Source organism: Thunnus albacares, chromosome 12 (assembly GCF_914725855.1).
Source record: "Thunnus albacares chromosome 12, fThuAlb1.1, whole genome shotgun sequence".
Lineage (NCBI taxonomy): Eukaryota > Metazoa > Chordata > Actinopteri > Scombriformes > Scombridae > Thunnus > Thunnus albacares.
Genome location: NC_058117.1, coordinates 32653230 through 32671544, shown reverse-complemented (window position 1 = coordinate 32671544; position 18315 = coordinate 32653230). Strand labels below are relative to the sequence as shown.

General features: G+C 38.9%; 1 protein-coding gene and 2 gene segments (V, D, J or C); 1 reads left to right on the top strand and 2 right to left on the bottom strand.

Moving 5' to 3' along the window:
• The first annotated feature begins 2938 nt into the window (after nucleotides 1-2938).
• LOC122993828 (immunoglobulin lambda-1 light chain-like) lies at nucleotides 2939-16570 on the top strand. Its single transcript, XM_044368297.1, has 4 exons — nucleotides 2939-2999; nucleotides 3090-3388; nucleotides 15153-15216; nucleotides 16064-16570. The coding sequence occupies exons 1-4, from the start codon at nucleotides 2954-2956 to the stop codon at nucleotides 16399-16401; spliced, it is 747 nt and encodes a 248-aa protein (XP_044224232.1). The 5' UTR covers nucleotides 2939-2953; the 3' UTR covers nucleotides 16402-16570.
• LOC122993846 lies at nucleotides 10273-10947 on the bottom strand. The segment is given in 2 exon segments: nucleotides 10273-10596; nucleotides 10813-10947. Coding segments are annotated over 2 exon segments (372 nt in total).
• Nucleotides 14141-14645, bottom strand: LOC122993840. The segment is given in 2 exon segments: nucleotides 14141-14477; nucleotides 14594-14645. Coding segments are annotated over 2 exon segments (375 nt in total).
• Nucleotides 16571-18315: the final 1745 nt, after the last annotated feature.

The following is an 18315-nucleotide window of genomic DNA, read 5'->3' as shown; positions in this document are numbered from 1 at the left end:
GACACAGCTCTCTACTACTGTGCTCTGCAGTCCACAGTGATAGAAAGTGTAGAAGAGGCTGTACAAAAACCTGAACACAGATATCTGACTACTCTTCAAAGAGGAGGGAAGTGGTATTCAAACCACAGCTTCATATCAGATGGATTCTGCTAATTCCTGTTTTATCAGAGTCACTGTGGTTACAGCTGCTAATGAAACACTGTGGGAGGATTCACATGAGCAGCAAATCCACATCAATGACAAACCAGCTGGATGATGCTTCAAACACAAGACACCATCAAACATAAAGTGACATAAAACTGTGTGTTGAACAAAAACCTGAAGTTACTGGTCGGGTTAAAAAGTGAATGTAATGAAAATATGAGAATGTTTGTTTCATACTGTCAGTTTTTATCATGAGCTGTTTCCATTAGACAGGCTGTGATACTTTTACTCACAGAATCAACTCTGTGAGGGAAATATTTAATGTGAGGATACAGATAAAATCTAAAAATAAAAACTATTTACCGTGGTTTAATGAAAATTTGTGGAAACTAATGAAATCTAGAGATGCTGCACTAAGGACGGCAATTAAAACTAGAAGAGACACCGACATACTGATTTATAAAGGTTTAAGGAACAAAGTTATCCAAGAGCTGAGAGAAGCTCAATCTCGTTTTTATCTCAATATTTTGAATGAGGCAAAAGGCAACAGTAAATTGATCTGGAAAAACATTGATGATCTCACAAGGAGGGACACAAAAGTTTAAACTCAACATACAGGGAAAGTTAATTGAAGATCGTCTTCAAGGAAACTGGATATTGTTCCTATAGATGCTACAGGTCAGGTTTTCGAGCTGGTAGAAACTAATGAGTTACAGGTAAACAAAATCATCAGCTCCTTATAAAGCTTTAAATATAGAGATGCTTTCCAATTTGACACCATCTTTGTCAAATCACACAAAGGTATTTTAACTCCCCCTATTGCTCATTTAATTAACTTGTCTTTTAAACACAGCTCCTTTCCTGATGACTGGAAACGTGCCGTTTTTAAATCTGGAGACCGCCTTGAAGCCAGTAACTACAGACCAATAAGTATACTGCCAGTACTCTCAAAGGCTGCTGAGAAAGTTGTCATTAAACAACTGACAACATTTCTTAATACAAACAATTTTGGTCTACATTGTATGCAATTTGGCTTTAGAGCAAATCATTCCACTGAAACTGCTACCTTGCACTTAATAGAGCAAATTAAATCAAGACTTGACAAAGGAGGAGTTGTTGCTGCTGTATTTTTAGATCTGCGTAAAGAATTCGACACAGTCAATCATGATGTTTTAATATCGAAACTCTCTAAATTTAACTTCTCATCTAGAGCACTGGCATGGATGTCTTCATATTTATCTAATAGGAGACAATGTGTTAAAGTTGGTGACGCACTGTCCAGTAACATGAAGTGCACAATGGGTGTTCCACAAGGGTCAGTGTTAGGTCCCCTATTATTTAGTCTATATATTAATGATCTCCCTCAACAGTGTCATGATGCAGAGCTACAAATGTATGCAGATGACAGCATTGTGTACACACATGCAAAAACAGCTGAGTTAGCTGCTGCTAAGCTAACAACTGCATTGGAAAGGATCACACATTGGCTTGATCAATCATGTCTGAGTCTAAATGTAAACAAGGCAAAGGGTATGTTTTTCTCTAAGATTATGGTACAACCTCCTAACACTGATATTCTCATCAAAGGTGAAAAAATTGACATAGTTACTGATTTTAAATATCTTGGTGTGACACTGGATCCAAATTTGAACTTTGAGAAACATGTTAAAAAAACGGTTTAAACCATAAAGTTCAACTTAGCAAATTTTATACATATTAGAAAGTGTCTCTCTTTGGACGCTGCAGATATTTATGCAGCTATGATTCTTTCTCATATGTCTTATTGATCACATGTTGGGGGCAGGCTGGAGAAACAGCCATAAAACCTCTTGAGTCCAAACAAACTCTAAAAACTCTGGACAAAAAGCCAATGCATTTCCATCACTGTAGGGTTCTGGAGAAATACAATTTACTGAGCTTTGAGAAGTTTAAATTATTCTCAAATTTGTGCCTAGTTTATAAATGTTAAATGGTTTGGCCTCCTCCACTATGTGACTTTGTGTTCACTCGCTCAGTAAGTTCTATTAGATCCTCCAGAATATCCTCTATACAAGATTGTACCATTTAATCACACTGCATTTGGACAATCAGCTTTCTCTGTGAAAGCCACAACTCAGTGGAACGTCCTACCTGATGATATGAAGAACTGTAGTTCAATCAATACATTCAAGGCCAAATTAAAAAATCTACTAAAGACCAATCAGCTGTGTGACCATTGAGTCTAAACTCCATCTATGGTCTTCTCATTCTCTTGCTTTTAATTTGACAAGTTTACATTATTAATTTCTGATTGACATTGTAGGTGTATGTGATGTGCTGTGTGTGGCTTTGTATTTTCTATTTGGTATGGTGTATTCTGTGTGTTTTGTTATGTTTTTTTTTTTTTGCTTTGTACAGTTTGTTGATGTGCTGTTGTATGTTTTTTGTCAGGACGAGGGATGCAAATTAGCTTCGAGCTAACTCTGGTGCATCTTCAATGTTTAAAACTGCACACTGTCCCAGTCAATAAATAAATCAATCATTATATGTTGGGGATCAAAGTGAGTCTGCACCAGATGTAAAACAGGAAACATTCAATCTCCAGTGATGACTACATACAAGACAAGCTATGCTAGGAAAGGAGAGAGGCACAAACATGTGTTTAGTGTAAAGTTGTCAGTAGGAGGAATAACACAGGGCTGTGAATGAGCTCTGTCACTGTGATCAGACTCCTCCTTTAAATCCACCAACTTAGTGTTGATGAAGACTAAACAGAGATCAGAGTCTTCTTTATACTCGCTGTAGCTCAGAGTTACTCAACACTGCAGATATGACGTCTCTGTTCATCTCAGTGTTGCTGGCTGCTATGTGCCTTGGTATGAACACAGCTCTGTTTCTGTCATATCAATCCAACATTGACATGATTCTTTAACAGCTCACTGATACTGTTTGTTGCTGTTTTACAGAATGCAGAGCACAAAAAGACGACGTGCTGCAACCAAAAGGAGATGTGACTGCTGCTGAAGGAGAGGCAGTAACACTTGGCTGTCAATATAACAGCAGTGTTACAAATAATTACCTCTTCTGGTACAAACAGGAAGGAAACAACAGCCCCAAATTCATCCTGAGCCGAGTTAAACTGGACGAAGGAAACACACCAGATGAGTTTAAGGAAAGATTTTCATCCACACTGGATTCCAACTTAAGATCAGTTCCTCTGCAGATCCAGAAGCTGCAGCTGTCTGACTCTGCTGTGTACTACTGTGCTCTGCAGCCCACAGTGACAGGAAACACCAAAACTCTGTACAAAAACCTTTGGAGCAAAGACAACAGAATACTCCACAACATCCACTAGAGGGAGTCACACACTGTTAAACTTTAAGGATATTAAACAACAAATGTTTGAGAGACATGTGTCCTCTCTCTCTCTCTCTCTCTCTCTCTCTCTCTCTCTCTCTCTCTCTCTCTCAAATTCAAATTCAAAATAGCTTTATTGGCATGAACAAAAAAGTGAACATGTTGCCAAAGCAGTTTACAGAGGATTCATATATTACATATTTCATATAGACATTAAATATACAGGTGTCACATGCAGGTTCTATATTACACTGATGCAGTCCATTCTTTGATTGCAGTACAACACAGTTTTATAGAATTTGATACAGTTACTTAATATCTTATAAATATAGATTTTCCAGTGATTGTGAGTCCCTCAGGCTGTGGCAGGCAGATACATATTTAGCTGCTAGAGGAGCTGCTGTCTCTTCACCAGGAGAACGGCCAGTTTCTCCTCTGGAGTTAACATCTGGAGGTTTGGTGTTTTCTTGGCTATTTCCTGGTAGTGGAAGTCTCTTACTGAAGAGAACTTCTCACAGTGGAGGAGGAAGTGCATCTCTGGCTCTACCTCCCCTGTCGAGCAGTGAGCACATACACGCTCCTCTCTGGGCGCCATGTCTGTCTGTAACTTCCTGTTTCTACTGCCAGCTGGTCACTGAGCCTGTGATTGGTCAGGATCCGTCTCTGCTTGGTATCTCTGACAGACTGGAGATACTCAGCCAGTTTATATTCTCTGTTTAGAGCCAAATAACAATTTAGTCTACTTTGGCTTTTTGTTTCATTTCTCCAATGTTCTAAATATTGATCTTTTGATTGATTCATAATTAGTTTTATTCTGTTGTGTTGTTTTGAATCAGTGCTGATGGAACCTGGTTGGTTAGTTTCATCATCAGCTGACTGAGGGGGCTGTTTTCAGGGTTCAGCTCTTGGGTTTTTTAGTCCTTTGAAAGGAAGTGTGTCTTTTGGGCTTGAATTTAGATGTTTCCAAAATGTTATTGCCAGTTTTTGTTTATTTAATAGTCTCTCTCTCTCTCTCTCTCTCTCTCTCTCTCTCTCTCTCTCTGCTGTTTATCCTTCAAACTGAAACTGGTTCACACAACCTGAAGGTTTGGTCCAGAAATTTTAATTTTTAATTTTAATATAATGAAACTAAAGTTTTACACTCTTGCTAACGGGTGATTTTTGAAATGATGAAGATGTAAACTATTAGTCTGGTTGTTGAAAATGATACATTGGAGTAAGAGAGAGCGCTTTCAACTTTTTATCTTTAGTACTGAAACCTGTCTGTTGTCATGGTTCAGCAGTGATGCCTCTCTGTTGCCATGGTTACTGAGCTCAAAGAGGTAAGTGAAACACTGAAGAGCAGAAATGTGATCAGTCTCTCTCCCTGCAGTGGGTGGAGCCGCCCCCACCCTGACTTGTTGCTTAAACCCAACTACACACGGGACTCAGGATGCAAACCCGGGTCTCTGCTGCCAGAGTCCTGCATGTTGTACGCCTGCCATCCACTCCATCCTCCTCCTTCTGACTTCACAGCCATATATACCATACCATCATAAGGATGATACAGTTTAATACTAATGTATGTCAATGTTTAGTTGAGTTTTTTTTCCTTCTCAAACACACTGCTGGTCGGCTCTTTCATGTGATATCTTTCCATGCAGATAGGTCTGTGAAAATGACTCCCGCTTCCTTTGTTGGGCTGACAAATCTCAGAGCTGTGTGTTTCAAAGCCTTCAGCTATCAGGCTCCTCTTCTATGGAACCATCTACCGGATTCAGTCCGGGGTGCAGACACCCTCTCTATGTTTAAGAGTAGGCTTCAAACTTTCCTTTTTGATAAAGCTTATAGTTAGGGCCGACCAGGCTCGCCTTGGATCAGCCCTTAGTTATGCTGCTATAGGCCTAGACTGCTGGCGGACTTCCCATGATGCACTGAGCTCCTCTCTCCTCCTCCTCCTCTCCATCTGTATGCATTCATGTAACATCAATGCATGTCACTAACTTTGCTTCTTCCCCGGAGTTTTTTGTGCTTTCTCATCACACAGGAAAACCTGAGTCCCGGGCCGAAACTTCGCGGTCCTTCACAGTCCTGATGGCATCCTTCCCTGGCTGTTGCTGCTTGTGCTTATTGTTGTTGTTGTGATTGTTTTTCTTCTGTCCCCCCTCCCCCTTTCCCTCTCTCTTTCTCTCTCTCAACCCAACCGGTCAAAGCAGATGGCCGCCCACCAAGAGCTGGGTTCTGCTTGAGGTTTCTACCCGTTAAAGGGGAGTTTTTCCTTACCGCTGTCGCCAAGTGCTGCTCATGGGGGAATTGTTGGGTCTCTGTATATTAAAGAGTACGGTCTTGACTTGCTCTATGTGAAAAGTGCCTTGAGATGACTTCTGTTGTGATATGGCGCTATATAAATAAAGATTGATTGATTGATCGATTGATTGAACAAATAAAATATTTGATATTAAGGAAACAGCTTAACCACCTTGATTTTTTTCCCGCCCAAATACCTGACATGTTTCTGTTCCTTAATGATCTTGTTACAACATGTGAGCTGTTGTTACATATGTAATAACCACAGTATATCACCTGTTTTGATGGTTTTGGTTAAAGGTCATCAGCCATACTGAGCCATGGCTCACCAACAGTAGCAGACTGCTATATTCTCTCTTTTCAAAGAGGAAACACTGAGCTCATAATTAATGACAAACATGGGATCATTGTTGAGTTGATGCTAAGAAGCTGTGATGGTAAACTTCACTGATTTCAGAGGAATCTCCTTATAAATAAAACTGTTTGTGTGAGTCCTTTATTTCATTGTTTGAATATAGTTTTAGTTTTGACACACTTAATAAAGTGTGTGTGTGTGTGTGTGTGTGTGTGTGTGTGTGTGTGTGTGTGTGTGTGTCCAGTGAACTGTATCAGTTTCTGTTCAGTCTGACTGAGGGAGGTTTTTGTACGACGCTTTTTCACTGTGTGAACAGATACTGACTGTTGATATGGTGGCGACCTATACAATGGTAAACTGCTGCATCTTCAGTTTGAACTCCACTGATGGTCAGAGTGAAGTCAGTGTTTGATCCACTGCCTGTAAAACGACCTGGAATCCTTGATGGTCTACGGTTTGACCAGTAAATGAGCAGTTTAATAGTTTCTCCATCTCTCTGTTGATACCATTCCACAGAGTCAGAATTAATAACAGTCTGACTGATCTTACAGCTGATGGTTGCGGAGCCTCCCAGAGCAGATGTCACTGCTGCAGGCTGAGTCACTGTGATCTGGCCTCTGGACTCTGAGGATACAGAGACAAAAACATAACCAAAACCATTGATGGTTTTGTGGGCTTCATTTCAGAGGGACGGATGTTCATAGAGGAGAGGAGTTTGATTCTCTGGACTTTACCTGTGAAGCAGCAGCAGAGGAGAGTCCAGATGAGGACGGAGATCAAAGTCATGTTGTTGATGAGGAGGATTTCTGTGGCTTCTGTTGTGATGAAGGACAGCTGTCAGTCATCCAGTGTTCAACTCTCAGGACTATAAACTCTCCCAGAGCACTGGAGCATGGTGCCGCTGATGCAAAGTGTCTTTCTATGGAAATGCTCTGACTGACTCCAACAGGGACTTGGATTACTCTGATGATGCTGTTTTATCAATGGATCAATCAACTTATCACAGTATTGATTAGGATGTGTCAGTGTTTATTTTTATGTGGTTTGGGCTTCATGTGTATTGACGACTGTTTTTTTTTTTAGAATGTATTTTGTCATATTCAAATGTCTTACCACAAAAAGATAATATAACTTGAAATCATTATATACAAAATAAAATCACATATTCATAAATTGGTGGCTCTGTGTTGTTGTAAGTTTTCGAGTTATTTCAGTAATTTTACTTCATTTTGGTGAGTTTGTTTGTGTCAAAGTCAGAGAGCCGTGTCTCTCTACACTGAGAGGTTTTTGTACGGCGGCTCAATGAGTTTGTATCACTGTGGTACACATTCGGTGGAGGAACCAGACTGGATGTTGGAAGTAAGTTTCTGCTAAAATATTAAATACTGTATCATCAGTTAAGTTTATAATTTCTACGTCTGAACATTTGTAGTAGATATAAGTTTCCACTGTGCTGATCTAAAACACTTTAAAGTCTCAGTTTTATTGTTTGTTCCTCTTGTGTTTCCTTAAAGTTGAACTCAAAGCAGCTTTACTGAACTTTTTTTTGAAATGTTCAAGTTAAATTGTTAAATGTGAACAGCTTGAACTGCAGGACAGAGTAAAAAACAACAATCCTACTTTAAAAATGATTTTAATTTCAGCCTTTAATTCTCTGTTTTAATTAATAATTTAAATTCAAAGAAGATAAACAATGTGAAATGCTGTGAATCTCTGATCATTTAAAATGTCTCCAGTTGTCTTTTAACCTCAGTCTGAAATCATTTTGACAGATTTTTGAGGGTTTTTCATTTTTTGAATGTCTCAACATTTTCCGTATATTACGGTGGTCTGTTAGTTTTGACTGATGAATCTGATTAACTGTTGATCTTTTGATAGTTTTGAAAGTAAATATGTTGTTATAAATTCAAACTAAATCATAGATGTCTGAATTATATATTCAAACTTTATGTCCTTATTTATATATAGTGTATAGTGTAAAATAAAATACATTAAACAGTCATATAAAGGACTTAAAGGAGTTTCTGTCAGATGTTTTTTCTGCTCCACCAGTCACTCACTGACACACTGTTTCACTTCCCTCTGAGAAACCTCTCATGCATATCAGCACAGAAAGAGTCCTCATATGGCTCCACCCTCTCACAGTAAAGGTGTCCAAGTGTCTGGTGTTGGATTGACAGCTGTCCTCTAATCTGATTGGTGTCTCCTAGGTGTTGTCCGTCCCACCCTGACGGTGCTGCCCCCCTCCAGCGAGGAGCTGCAGCAGGGGAAGGCCACGCTCATATGTCTGGCCAACAAGGGCTTCCCCTCAGACTGGAGTCTGGCCTGGAAGGTGGACTGCAGCAGCAGCAGCAGCGGGGAGGAGAGCAGGAGCCCCGGGGTGCTGCAGAAGGACGGCCGCTACAGCTGGAGCAGCACCCTGAGGCTCCCTGCAGACCAGTGGAGGAAGGTGGGCTCTGTGACCTGTGAGGCCACCCAGGGCTCCCAGACTCCAGTCTCAGAGACACTGAGGAGACACCAGTGTTCCCAGTCCTGACCTGACTCACTGGGACTCTGCTACTGGTTTTACTCTGCTACTGCTCTCACTCTGATCTCTAATCAGAACAGTGTAACATTGTGTAACTTCAAACTGTAACAACTGCATTACTGTAGTACTGATGACTTAGATGCTTGAAACAATAAACATTTTCTCTCTTGAAATCAAATATTTTTCTGTGGATGTTTGACACCAACAATACATGCAGGAACTCTTTCTTGATCTTAATCTTGGGATTATATAAAGTATTGTTACATATCTATGAAGTCTTTGAGTCTCAACTGACAGTGTGTCTGTTTAGCAGTGGTATCATAAATCATTATGTAAAACATGGTGTTAATGGAAGGATGAAAGGATCCCATAATTTTAAAATCCTTTCAAAATGTAGTTTACATTAATAGAGTTTTGAGGATTAGAAACAAAGTGCAGAGTATTGTCAGCAGAAGATGATATCACCTGGTTCTTCTTTTACACCAAAGGTTTCCATGTCAGTAGGTTTTTTGCATGTTTCTTTAAGAATACCAAAAGAACACCTCTGATGTGTTTTTATTTATGTGCTGCATTAAAATTCTTATTGAATTATCCCTGGTTTTGAGATGTTAAAATGTGCAATAATATGTTTTAATGTCTGAAAGGGTATTATCTTATTCAAAGAGAAAATTAAAATATGTATTTGTATTGTTTTAAACAGATATAGGACTTTGTTTGCTCATATTTTAGTTTTCTAAACTGGTTTGATCATTTCATGGAAAATCACCCAGGTATCCTTTGACCTTGATGTAATTTATTATTATTTCAGTTTCATAAAGGGTAAATGTGCATTAAGCTGATATCCTGAATCCTGTCAATAAATTGACAAAAGTCTAAAGAATAAAAAATGAAGATCTGACATAGAATGCAGGACATAATCATAACAAATATGTAAAAATAACAAAACATGAGTGTGATCTCTAAAGTTACACTATGTACATATACAGTAGGTACAATCATTGTACAAATGTAGTGCATATGGCCTGCCTCCCCATGTTCCCCCCACACTAGACCTCTGACCTTTTCATGTGTGTCTGAAAGAAAAAAGGGAAAAAACTGTTAATAACACAAAAATGACTGTCTAAGATAATTTTGTTTCCATTAGAGTTCTTCTTCAAAGCCCTCCTTAATTTCAGTTCCTGCCATAAAACCAAGACATACCAACATTGTTTCCCTCTGAGATCTGATTATTATTATTATTATATCAGAAGGAATATAGGATTTTGTGAAATATAATAAAATGTCATCGGCATATAGATAGATTTTTCAATGATGTGACTGAAACAACACCTGAAATTTTGTGATGTTTCTAATGTAATGATGACAAAATGTAGAGAGTGGTGCAGAAAGAGGAAGTCCATGTATAATTAAAATCTGGAAATAAAATAATTTTGATATTCTGGATATTTTAAGTTGTTAGTACAGATGCAGTGGTTGGACTGTCTGATCATATCTATGAAATGTATATGTGTGTGTGTGTGTGTGTGTGTGTGTGTGTGTGTGTGTGTGTGTGTGTGTGTTTGTTCAGTCAACTGTATCAGTCCGTTTCAGTTCAGTCTGTCTGAGGGAGGTTTTTGTACGATGCTTTTTCACTGTGTGAACAACCACTGACTGTTGATATAATGGAGACTCTGACAGTAATAAACTGCCGCATCTTCAGTCTGAACTCCACTTATGGTCAGAGTGAAGTCAGCCCCAGATTGTGTCCCACTGAAGCGATCTGAAATCCCAGACTGACGGGTTGTAGCACAATAAATCAGAAGTTTAGGAGCTTCTCCAGTTTTGTGAAGGTACCAGTTGAAGCAGTGACTAACACCTGGACTGACTTTACATCTGATAGAGACAGTCTGTCCTGGAACAGCAGACTGAGATTTAGGAGACTGAGTCAGGATGATTTCTGCTGATGAACCTGGAAAACATGAAAAAGAGGAGAAGTGTTATTGAGACAAATCCAGCTTGGAGAAAGATGATCACCATGAAAACAGAAGAGTATCATCTCTTTAACATGGAGAATAGATGGAAGAAGGTAAATTCTGCTTGTTTCAGTGTCTTTCAATCACAGCAGAACATCACTGTGTTGAACCTGGTTGCATCCTGAAGCAAAGTTTTCACAAGAGAGTCTCACCCTGAACAAGGAGCCCCAGGGTGACCAGCAGTAGAGTCAGTGACATCATCATTGTGCTGCCGGCGTGTCAGTGGCTCTGAAAGGTCTGGACAGCCACTGATCAACACTGGCCTCTTAACGGCTGGGAGCAGAGAGGCAGGACACATATGCAAACACACAGAGTCAGTGAACTGCAGCTGTCCTACACATATCATGCTGTTTCCCACCAGAACAATGAATATTTAAATGATTCAAGACATAATGGAGTACACATCTATGTGAGAGAAATTTATTTTATTTCCACCCAGAAGTTAGGCTAATGTAAATCCTGTTATTGGTGATTTTTAATTCTTATTAAACCAAATGATTTTCTATTTATTGGGAAGGTTTATAGATTGTATTTTGTCATACATAATGTAAAATGAGTGGTGCAAGAAGCCCACAACCCTCCAAGGATTTAGAGATACATGTAGCTGTTTTTTGGTGAAAATCTAAAAAGTACATTATTAAATGAGCCAGTCTGAGGGTGGAATGACAAACATTGTCACACTGCATTTGGGCAGTCAGCTTTCTCTGTGAAAGCCACAACTGAGTGGAATGCCATACCCAGTGGCGTTTTTATATGTAAAGAATTGGTGGGGCACCAACTAGTTCAATACTTGCTCTTCTTACTGATGTGTTTTTTAACATGTTATGTGTCCATGCATGGCTCCACAAAATATTTTTATGTACTGTGTTGCTTTAGCATCCTTGATTTGTTTTGTTTTGTTTTGTGGGGTGATCTGCGGTGAAAACCCGGAGCAGAGTTTTGAGTTGTCTTTCTTTTATGTTTTTGAAACTGGATTGAACTGAACTGGTTTGGTTGTGGGGAAAACAAAACAGACCCTTTACCGAGTGGATTCAACTCTGAGACCGACCAAGCCCTTCTCCACTCTTTATCGTTACCTCCCACCCCCATACACAGCAAAACTTAACCATTTTCCCTTCAGTTGAGAGTATATCTCAGCTTCCACTCCGGCATCCTCCATCAGCTGTGCTGGTGACACGGCACAGATAGCTTAAAAATATATGTGAAGTTTGCAGACATAGTAGCTAAATCTGTCCATGGAAAACTTGTTTTTTCAACGGATATCTTAATTACAACAAGATTAAGCTAGCAAAGCAGTTTTGTGTTTATATGTGAGGTATTTATTCAGTTTGGAAAATCCCACGATCTCTAGAAAGCATTAGCTCAAGTTGGCTGGTTGACTCACAACAGTGATGCCTACAGAATGAGGCACTTGACCGCATTACTGAAGCACAACCTCTCTGTAATACTGCTTAATTAAGAATGCAATATTCTATCGTCATAAGCCAACACAATCAAGCTCAGAACAAATGAGCCTACAGGGCCATAAGCGAACAGCAAAGAGCTCAACACCACAACGAGGTGCAAAGACAACTTTTTAGGGATATAATCCATTCTGTGACAACGTTATGACGACAACCTCAATAGATAAGCGTTGGACACACTGACACTCGTCACCATCTATATCAATCGATCCAGCACAACAATATGACCAATGCACAGACCAGAACCACCAAGGCAGGATGATAAAATATGCTTTCACTCACCAGCTGACGGATCAGAAAAGGGCAGCATGGCGGTTTTTCCTCTGGGAAAACTTCACCATGGTGAATCCTTTAATTTTACCAGCAGTTTGAGTGATGACAATATTCCGTGGCTGGTGGGCTCTGAGGCGCTTTAATTCCAGTTTTTCCACCAAATAAAGGCTTTATACCCTGTGCTCGAGTATGAAATGCACTTTATATTTTTCAAGTTAGCTGGCGTTAGCTAAGAAAGTCTCCCCTCTTTTTTGCCGACTGTAAATTCAAAGCTCGCGCTGTAGCTGCACTGCAGCATCATTTGAAATATTTCACAGTTGATTGGCTGTCTGTCAGACAGAGAGCCAATCAACTGTGAAATATGAAATGATGCTTTAGTGGGGCTACGGGCTGCCTGCCCCACTTGTCATCAATTTTGTGTGATCTACATTGAATACACTAACACTCTGAGCATGCGTATTCATATCTTCCCACGTACAATACACATTGCATTATGAGAGAGGGGTTAGCCCTACATTCACACCGGCCACCGTAGGCCCACTGCGGACACGAAACAGGAAAACGCAGTCTGAAGAAGCAAGGCAGGGGACAATTAAAAATGAACTAAAACAAATAATAACACAAATAATATCATACAAGTTATGAAGATGTTATATTCATAGATAATAAATTGTAGCAGATAAAAATTTGAAACTTGATAATAACAGAATTTGTCGGCACTGTTCTTTCTGGTGACAGCAGGTGTGGCTCTGCCCCTAATGTCGCCAGTGGCCTTACCTGATGATATAAAGAACTGTAGTTCAATAAATACATTCAAGGCCAAATTAAAAAATCTAGACCAATAGACCAATCAGTTGTGTGACCATTGAGTCTAAACTTCATCTATGGTCTTCTCATTAGCGCAGGTAGTCTTCCTTTTAATTTGACAAGTTTACATTATTAATTTCTAATTGACATTGTAGGTGTATGTGATGTGCTGTGTGTAGCTTTGTATTTTGTATTTTGTATGGTGTGTTCTGTGTGGGTTTTTTTTTTTTTTTTGCTATTTACTGTTTGTTGTTGTGCTGTTGTATGTTTTTTGTCGGGGACTAGAGATGCAAATTAGCTTTAAGCTAACTCTGGTGCAGTGCATCTTTAATGTTTCAGACTGCACACTATCCCACTCAATAAATAAATCAATCATTCTTGAAAAGAGGGAAAAAATGTCATAAATACATCCAGTCAGGAAAGGAAAGACAAATAACTAAAATCATTGCATCTTTATAAATAATCCATGTTTCTTCTATATAAAGCCCATGGTTGAATTTTTACTACTTAATTTCAGTTTGGTTAAATGTGCATTCCAAACTCAGAATTTATTCAATATTCAAAATGTCAGATCAGACTAATAACTGAAAGAACAAAATCTGAGGATTTTCTGATGGAAAATAGGATGTCATCGGCATATAAGAATATGATTTTATGATGTTACTCTGAGCGAGTGTTAATACTTTTTAAAATGAAACCAGCCAAGGCTTCACTGAAAGTGTGAAATAAAAGACTAGATATACAGGGTATCTGTGTCTAGTTAACTTGTATTCAGATGTTTTAATACATATTGAGTTTTTATTATAGACTGAGTTAGATATCTGCTTCAGATATCTAGCTTCACGTTAGAGTGTGTGTGTGTGTGTGTGTGTGTGTGTGTGTGTGTTCAGTGAACTGTATCAGTCAGTTTCTGTTCAGTCTGACTGAGGGAGGTTTTTGTACGACGCTTTTTCACTGTGTGAGCACACCCTGACTGTTGATATTGTGGCGACCTGTACAGTAGTAAACTGCTGCATCTTCAGTCTGAACTCCTCTGATGGTCAGAGTGAAGTCAGAGTTTGATCCACTGCCTGTAAAACGATCTGGAATCCCTGATGGTCTACGGTTTGACCAGTAAATGAGCAGTTTAGGAGTTTCTCCATCTCTCTGTTGATACCACTCCACAGAGTCAGAATTAAAAACAGTCTGACTGATCTTACAGCTGATGGTGGCGGAGCCTCTCAGAGCAGATGTCTTTGCTGCAGGCTGAGTCACTGTGATCTGGCCTCTGGACTCTGAGGATACAGAGACAAAAACATAAAGCAGCGTCATGGTTTTGATGGTTTTGTGGGCTTCATTTCAGAGGGACGGATGTTCATAGAGGAGAGGAGTTTGATTCTCTGGACTTTACCTGTGAAGCAGCAGCAGAGGAGAGTCCAGATGAGGACGGAGATCAAAGTCATGTTGTTGATGAGGAGGATTTCTGTGGCTTCTGTTGTGATGAAGGACAGCTGTCAGTCATCCAGTGTTCAACTCTCAGGACTATAAACTCTCCCAGAGCACTGGAGCATGGTGCCGCTGATGCAAAGTGGCTCTCGATGGAAATGCTCTGACTGACTCCAACAGGGACTTGGATTACTCTGATGATGCTGTTTCATCAATGGATCAATCAACTTATCACAGTATTGATTAGGATGTGTCAGTGTTTATTTTTATGTGGTTTGGGCTTCATGTGTATTGACGACTGTTTTTTTTCAGAATATATTTTGTTACAGTTAAATGTATTACAACACAAATTTCACATTAATTTAAATGAATTTCTATGAAATAAAATCACATATTCATAAATTAGCGGCTCTGTGTTGTTGTAAGTTTTCGAGTTATTTCAGTAATTTTACTTCATTTTGGTGAGTTTGTTTGTGTCAAAGTCAGAGAGCCGTGTCTCTCTACACTGAGAGGTTTTTGTACAGCGGCTCAATGAGTTTGTATCACTGTGGTGGACTTTTGGTGGAGGAACCAGACTGGATGTTGGAAGTAAGTTTCTGCTAAAATATTAAATACTGTATCATCAGTTAAGTTTATAATTTCTACGTCTGAACATTTGTAGTAGATATAAGTTTCCACTGTGCTGATCTAAAACACTTTAAAGTCTCAGTTTTATTGTTTGTTCCTCTTGTGTTTCCTTAAAGTTGAACTCAAAGCAGCTTTACTGAACTTTTTTTGAAATGTTCAAGTTAATTTGTTAAATGTGAACAGCTTGAACTGCAGGACAGAGTAAAAAACAACAATCCTACTTTAAAAATGATTTTAATTTCAGCCTTTAATTCTCTGTTTTAATTTAATAATTTAAATTCAAAGAAGATAAACAATGTGAAATGCTGTGAATCTCTGATCATTTAAAATGTCTCCAGTTGTCTTTTAACCTCAGTCTGAAATCATTTTGACAGATTTTTGAGGGTTTTTCATTTTTTGAATGTCTCAACATTTTCCGTATATTACGGTGGTCTGTTAGTTTTGACTGATGAATCTGATTAACTGTTGATCTTTTGATAGTTTTGAAAGTAAATATGTTGTTATAAATTCAAACTAAATCATAGATGTCTGAATTATATATTCAAACTTTATGTCCTTATATATAGTGTATAGTGTAAAATAAAATACGTTAAACAGTCATATAAACGACTTAAAGGAGTTTCTGTCAGATGTTTTTTCTGCTCCACCAGTCACTCACTGACACACTGTTTCACTTCCCTCTGAGAAACCTCTCATGTATATCAGCACAGAAAGAGTCCTCATATGGCTCCACCCTCTCACAGTAAAGGTGTCCAAGTGTCTGGTGTTGGATTGACAGCTGTCCTCTAATCTGATTGGTGTCTCCTAGGTGATGTCCGTCCCACCCTGACGGTGCTGCCCCCCTCCAGCGAGGAGCTGCAGCAGGGGAAGGCCACGCTCATATGTCTGGCCAACAAGGGCTTCCCCTCAGACTGGAGTCTGGCCTGGAAGGTGGACGGCAGCAGCAGCAGCAGCAGCAGCAGCAGCGGGGAGGAGAGCAGGAGCCCCGGGGTGCTGCAGAAGGACGGCCGCTACAGCTGGAGCAGCACCCTGAGGCTCCCTGCAGACCAGTGGAGGAAGGTGGGCTCTGTGACCTGTGAGGCCACCCAGGGCTCCCAGACTCCAGTCTCAGAGACACTGAGGAGAGACCAGTGTTCCCAGTCCTGACCTGACTCACTGGGACTCTGCTACTGGTTTTACTCTGCTACTGCTCTCACTCTGATCTCTAATCAGAACAGTGTAACATTGTGTAACTTCAAACTGTAACAACTGCATTATTGTAGTACTGATGACTTAGATGCTTGAAACAATAAACATTTTCTCTCTTGAAATCAAATATTTTTCTGTGGATGTTTGACACCAACAATACATGCAGGATTATAACTCTTTCTTGATCTTAATCTTGGGATTATATAAAGTATTGTTACATATCTATGAAGTCTTTGAGTCTCAACTGACAGTGTGTCTGTTTAGCAGTGGTATCATAAATCATTATGTAAAACATGGTGTTAATGGAAGGATGAGAGGATCCCATAATTTTAAAATCCTTTCAAAATGTAGTTTACATTAATAGAGTTTTGAGGATTAGAAACAAAGTGCAGAGTATTGTCAGCAAAAGATGATATCACCTGGTTCTTCTTTTACACCAAAGGTTTCCATGTCAGTATGTTTGTTGCATGTTTCTTTAAGAATACCAAAAGAACACCTCTGATGTGTTTTTATTTATGTGCTGCATTAAAGTTCTTATTGAATTGTCCCTGGTTTTGAGATGTTAAAATGTGCAATAATATGTTTTAATGTCTGAAAGGGTATTATCTTATTCAAAGAGAAAATTAAAATATGTATTTGTAATATTTTAAACAGATGTAGGACTTTGTTTACTCATATTTTAGTTTTCTAAACTGGTTTGATCATTTCATAGAAAATCACCCAGGTATCCTTTGACCTTGATGTAATTTATTATTATTTCAGTTTCATAAAGGGTAAATGTGCATTAAGCTGATATCCTGAATCCTGTCAATAAATTGACAAAAGTCTTAAGAATAAAAAATGAAGATCTGACATAGAATGCAGGACATAATCATAACAAATATGTAAAAATAACAAAACATGAGTGTGATCTCTAAAGTTACACTGTGTACATATACAGTAGGTACAATCATTGTACAAATGTAGTGCATACGGCCTGCCTCCCCATGTTCCCCCCACACTAGACCTCTGACCTTTTCATGTGTGTCTGAAAGAAAAAAGGGAAAAAACTGCTAATAACACAAAAATGACTATCTAAGATAATTTTGTTTCCATTAGAGTTCTTCTTAAAAGCCCTCCTTAATTTCAGTTCCTGCCATAAAAACAAGAGATACCAACATTGTTTCCCTCTGAGATCTGATTATTATTATTATATCAGAAGGAATATAGGATTTTGTGAAATATAATAAAATGTCATCGGCATATAGATAGATTTTTCAATGGTGTGACTGAAACAACATTTGAAATTTTGTGATGTTTCTAATGTAATGATGACAAAATGTAGAGAGTGGTGCAGAAAGAGGAAGTCCACTGCTGTTTTAATCTTAAAGCTGAATCTGGTTCACTGACAGTTTGGCCCAGAGGATAAATAATAAGAAACATCTTCACTGATTACTTTTGTAGACGCATAACGGACCGTATTTTAAGTGCAGCGTGGTTGATCCTGGATGTACGGACTGTGCAGGCGTCTCCAGGCACTCCTGTTATTCAGGTTCATGAATGTGCCGGAGCACAAAGTGCAAAAGGGCTGGATGAAGGTGAATATAGAAGGGAGGGTGGGCTGATTATTTGTCAAGTCAATTATTATCAAACAGTCTAGATTTCTTGTAGTGGTGATGAAAACAACAGAAATAGAAGCAATACAGATAAATAGATCATATCAACATTCTATAGAAAATATGACATCATAATTTCTCTTCATGAACCAGTTGACATCACAGACTAAGAGTTTGATTGGTTTATTCTTATTATAAAACAAGTTTCTCTGTAGTTCTCTTGGATTTCTTGTGGTGAACCACAGGGTTCAATCCTGGGTCCTCTTATTTTCAGTTT